The following is a 5,883-nucleotide window of genomic DNA, read 5'->3' as shown; positions in this document are numbered from 1 at the left end:
TAAATTTAACATAGAGAAAAGAGAGAGAAAAAAATAAAGATAAAGAAAGATAGAGAAAAAAGAAGGAAAGAAATAATGTATTGTTTCGAGTAAGAATATGGATCCTCTGTTGTGCACTCTCTCCTGCCTCCTCTTCAACACTAATCCTAACCATTTGATTTGTATTTTGTTTCTCTCTCTTCTACTTAATTGTATTCATTTATTTTTTTCAACCAATGAATTTATGGCAGAATAACAGCGGAATGGAAAAGGCAGGAGAGGATCCTTATTCTTTTAGTGAAAATTCATCAAATTATGTGATAATAGGTACTCCCTTCATTTTTTATTATAAGTCGTTTTGGAAAAAAATTGTATTTAAATATAAGTCGTTTTACAATTCCAATCAATAATTAATGTTATTTTTCCTATTATATCCTTAAATATTTATTATTCTCTTTTTTCAATTATATAAATTTATCTTCCACATGTCATTAATGAAGGGTAATTTTGTAAAAACCTTCATAATTTCTCATTTTCATACAACAATTATTATTTTTCTTAATCTGTGTGAAAAGTCTAAAACGACTTATAATGAAAAACAAAGAGAATAATTAATTTGGGTAGTTCAAATTTAATAATAATAAATTTGTTAAGTAGGCTACAATTAATTTACCATAGTAATTAATTTGGATCGTTCAAATTTAATAATAATAAATTTATTAAGTAAAATCTACAATTAATTTACAATAGAGAGGAGAAAATAGAAGAAGAAAGCATAGAAAAATTGGAAAAATAATAAAAAGGAAAGAGAGAGAAAAAAACGAAAGAGAAAAAGAAAAAATCAAGAAAAAAAGACCCAGGAAAAATAATAAAATAGACCTAACAAAAAAAATTGAACAATTAATTAAATATTTTATTATAATAATATCAATATTACCAAGTTTTTAATATATCATTATAAAATAAATATGATAATATATCTTTTTATAAAAAAAAAAAAAAAGACAAATAATATGAATTAAGCTTGTCTACCGCTTTCTCATTTTTTAGGTATTAAAAGAGTGAAAGTTGTTAATAATAATTATATGGAGATAAGTTTTTTTTGTTGTTGCTACATAAGAATTAAAAATATCACTTATCCAATTTTTTAAATATATTATTCTTAAATAAAATTTAATAATATATCTTTTTATAGAACAAGATCAGTCCACTAATAATTATATGATATTTCTTAGCATAAAAACTTATTAAAAAATAATTTAATTATATAATAAATATTTAATTATAAAAAATAAATATTATCTAAAATTTATATAAAATCAATAAGATTAATGAAACTAGTAGTATATATATATATATATATATATATATATATATATATATATATATATATATATATATATATATATATATATATATATATATATATATATATATATATATATATATATATATATATATATATATATATATATATATGAGGAGGGATATTCTTACTCCAGGAGTAAGTTATCAACACTTACTCTTCATCATGACCATTGATTCTTTTCAATCCAATGGTTAAAATTAATGAGTATTATTTTTCTCTCTCTACATTTAATTACTCATTAATTTTAACCATTGGATTGAAAAGAATCAATGGTCATGATGAGGAGTAAGTGTTGATAACTTACTCCTGGAGTAAGAATATCCTATATATATATATATATATATATATATATATATATATATATATATATATATATATATATATATATATATATATATATATATATATATATATATATATATAAATAAGTTATATTTACTCAGTAAGTTATTATAACTTACTCCAAATCTAGACTATTGATTCTTCTCAATCTAATGGTTAAAAATAATAAGTAATAATTTTCTCTCTCCACATTTAATTACTTATTATTTTTAACCACTAGATTGAAAAGAATCAATGGTCTAGATTTAGAGTAAGTTGTAATAACTTACTCCTGGAGTAAATATAACCCTCCTCTCTCTATATATAATAAAAAACAATGAAAAACAAAGATTTTATTTTATTCAGTTGGCAAAGAATTTATTTTTCATGGTATAGTGCAGTTTGATCTTTAATCTAAGTACTTTTGGCATTTAAGAAAACTATAAATGTAAAAATAACAAAATTTGATATCTTTATATATTTTATGAATATAAAAATATTAATTAATTAGTGAAGTGGAGTTTTTGAAATTAACGATTAATTAATATTATGCAGAATTTCTAGTATGAAAAAAATGAAGAATTTGAACATTTAAAAATAATTAAGCCGGATTTTAATGGATTTAATGAGAAGTTAAGAAAGAAACATATTAAGGATTTCTAATTATAATATATATAATTTATAATATTTTATTGTTATAATTCGAAAAGTCGATGTTTAAAAATTTGAAGCCCCTCTTTTTTTAAATCTCTAAACGGTGGGTTTGCTTGTCTAGGCCCAGAACGGGTCCGACTATTAAAAATACACATAAATTAAAATAATTAATTATTTACTAGATTAGAAAGAAGTATTTGTTAGAGAGGGAAAGAAATAAATTCCCCAAAGGCATAGAGAAAAAAGTACTGTTTTGGGAGATCTACAATTAAATTAAATTTTAAATAAAAATTCGTGAAAATCTCTTTAGATAACAATATTTAATCTGGATAAATCAAATTTAATAATAAAAGATTTGTAACTAAAACTGATTTTGCACCATAAAGATTAAAGATTAAAGAGAAGATCTTTTACTTCCCACCTTAAACTACAGCCATAAAAATAGGGTAAAAAAGTTTCAGGCCCTCTTTAGCAAATCAAATGTACTCGTATTAAGTTGGTTTAATTGCAATTTTAACTCTTCTATTATTTATTTTTTTGTTTTTTGTCCTTCTATTTTAAAATTCGGAATTTTAGTATTTTTATTTTAGTTTTTTTTAAGATTTTGGCCTCCTTACAAATTTGAAGACAATTTTTAATGAAATGAAACTCAAATTGATGACATGTTTAACATAAATCTTAAATAAAATTAGCTTTTTTTTAATAGTTCATTGTTGAACTGACACTAACAAATCATTAATGTGAGCGTCATTTCATTTAAAATTGTCTTCGAATTTGCAAGGGGACCAAAATCTTAAAAAAATTAAAATATATGAACTAAAATTTCGGATTTTAAAATAGAGGGATAAAAACACAAAAAAACGGATAATAGAAGGACCAAAATTGCAATTAAGCATAATTTTTTTTTTACCCCTTGACATTACCAAACGCGAAAACCGCACGTGTCTCATAGATTTATATTTCTCTTTTCCCGAGTCAAAGTGTTTCTGTTTCTTTCTTTGCACTGTGTTACTATACACATACTCTTCTCTTCAATCCACCTTCCTCTCCTCAACACAATGGGTCGAAAACCCAAACGTTCCAAGATCAATGTCATGCTTCGCTCTCATTCGGTACACAAATCCACTCTTATCTCTTTCTCTCTTCCTATATTCATTCTCATTTTCTAACTCTCTCTTGGTTTTTCTTTTGTTGTTGTAGTTGAATATATATGATATATAACTCTCAACCTTTATCACCGTTTTCCTGTTATTATCTCGTTTTCGTTAGCATGTTCCTCTTTTGGCGTTTGTATCATCGATCATGTTTAGGGTTATGATCTGGGTAGGGTTTTTCTGATTATTGAATGCATGGATGAATGTTAGAGAAAATATGAGAGATTTCATCCTGTGGTTACATGCATGAATCATTGTGTTGTTAACTTTTTATAATCTTGCATTTTCTCTGTGGAAACGTTGTTTTTTTTTTTATCTATTTGGAATATTTTTCACTTTTCAAGGTATTGTGTGTTTAATTCATGCTGCATGTTGAAAGTTACATTCTCTATTGAGATAATATGGCATGAAAATAGGTTTATAGTTGGGTGTGATGAATTGCATTTTATGAGTCGAATATTGTTAGGTTGGACGTCATCACCAGAGTTTGAACCCTAGTACTGACGGTCATGTGTGTGAGTTTCAAGTTATAGAATCATATGTGTTTCTTACTATTGTTTTTTTTTCTCTTCCCACAGTCTGAAAATGCACTTCCTTATGGGAAATATGGACAAAAGTCTAGTGAAAACATTAGTCAAACAAAGGAATTTGATTCTCAACCTATGAGTTCCCCGTCAATGCAAATGAATCAATCCGTGGCCGATGTGGAGGCAAATCTTGTGAGAACAGCATCACATGGACAAGTCAACAAGGTAGGTAAACATCGAAACAAGTATGCTACAGTCTCAAGAAAAATGTTAAAATGCGGTGCTTCTGTGAGGCGGTCAGAACGCATTAAAAGCGGGGTTGCTAGCTCTCCCAACCCGAAGCAAGGTGCTGAATGCATTGTAGACGTAACTGTTAGTGACAGTGAGGTAGATGAACTAGAAACTCAAGCTGAGCAAGTGTTACCACAGCCAAAGCCAACAGATACTCAAATTGAGCTACTGCAAGTATTGCCACCACAGAATACTCAAGTTGAATGTGTTTTACCGCAGCCAAATGCTCAAACTGAACAAGCATTGCCAGAGTCTCAGCCTGATTTAAGTGAAAAAGGCTTGGATGAAAAAGTTGAATATGCCTTACAGGAAATAAAAGCTTTGCATAAGATCATAGAGTTGTTGAAATCCAAGGTATATATTCCCAAACTCAAGATAACATGCTATTGTTATTTTCTTGTTATATGCGGGATGCCTCATTGGTGTATATATTATATGTTCTAAACACATTACAGGTCGATGGAAATATGAACTCATGTGAAGCCCCGTCAACAGCATCTTTCAGTTACCGGACCATGTACATTGATTCACAAAAGAAGGTTTTTTTTTTAATTAACTTAAGAAAAAGTCCTAATTCCATTTGTGTAAGCCTACTGTTTTTGGTTTGATTATCCCATATTTCGAATATGTTGAGTATTGACGTACATATATATGCAGATTGAAGCTTTATCAAAAGAAAATCAACAACTAAAAGGAGAACTGGAAAACGCTCTAGGAAAAGTTGAAATGGTATGGTGTGTTATTTTTATTTTGGTTCTGCTGCATCTTTTGTTGTTATTGTGAAATGCCTTTTGCTTGCAAACTCTTGGTCATAGAAGCATTTGAAAAGCTATCTTTATTCCTTAAAGAGTCATCATTTTGGGCTTCTTTCATTGATCTTGTTGTTGCTTCATGAATTGGTCTTGTGGTTGCTTTATGCATTAGATAAAAAAATTGTTTTTGGTCTTATTTTGTTAATGATGTAGCATTTGATATTGTGGATAGTACTTTAGTTACATTGACATTACTAAAACTGTATCCTTTTTGGTATTATAGTGTGAAAAGGAGAATGGTGTTTTAAGTGAACTATTGAACAAAATGAAGGATACAGTTAATCAACAGCTTTCAAATGTGGCAAAAACCACTGAAGCCGCAGTTTTTGCATCGACTCAAGAAATCGACAATGCATATTCAGTTTCTGCAGCTAAAAGAAAGAAAAATGAAGGCTGATGAAGGAAAGAAATCCACAATGCATATTCAGCTCCTGCAGCTAAAAGAAAGAGAATTGAAGGCTGATGAAGGAAGAGCTAATGCTGCATAATGTTTTTTTGTATCATATTACAAACTTGACACCTAATGGTGCTTGATCTGGACTTTGTGCCTAACTTTTTAAACTTGTTTTTTGTATGGGTTGCTGTTGCTTTGACACAATGTTTTGAAACTGTTTGTGGCTCTGAACTTCTAATGTTCCTCTCACTTTTTATTCTGCATGCTCTCAATCATAGAATACGGTTGAGCTATGATGTTTTGACATATCATTGCTCTTTTGCCACCTCCTTTTAGCTTGTTTGGATCTTTGGTACATATTGAGTTATCTTGGAATGTGGGT

The 5,883-nt window shown here is 27.9% G+C and overlaps 1 protein-coding gene across 1 annotated transcript; it reads left to right on the top strand.

The window, feature by feature from the left end:
- Window positions 1-3,345: 3,345 nt before the first annotated feature.
- LOC131612490 (uncharacterized) lies at window positions 3,346-5,679 on the top strand. Its single transcript, XM_058884283.1, has 5 exons — window positions 3,346-3,435; window positions 4,056-4,649; window positions 4,751-4,834; window positions 4,953-5,024; window positions 5,331-5,679. Exons 1-5 carry the CDS (start codon window positions 3,382-3,384, stop codon window positions 5,502-5,504), a joined length of 978 nt encoding a protein of 325 aa, XP_058740266.1. The 5' UTR covers window positions 3,346-3,381; the 3' UTR covers window positions 5,505-5,679.
- Window positions 5,680-5,883: the final 204 nt, after the last annotated feature.

The sequence above is a fragment of the Vicia villosa genome, linkage group LG6 (genome assembly GCF_029867415.1).
Source record: "Vicia villosa cultivar HV-30 ecotype Madison, WI linkage group LG6, Vvil1.0, whole genome shotgun sequence".
Classification (NCBI taxonomy): Eukaryota; Viridiplantae; Streptophyta; class Magnoliopsida; order Fabales; family Fabaceae; genus Vicia; species Vicia villosa.
Note: the sequence above shows the minus strand (reverse complement) of the source record. Positions and strands in the feature narration are given on the sequence as shown.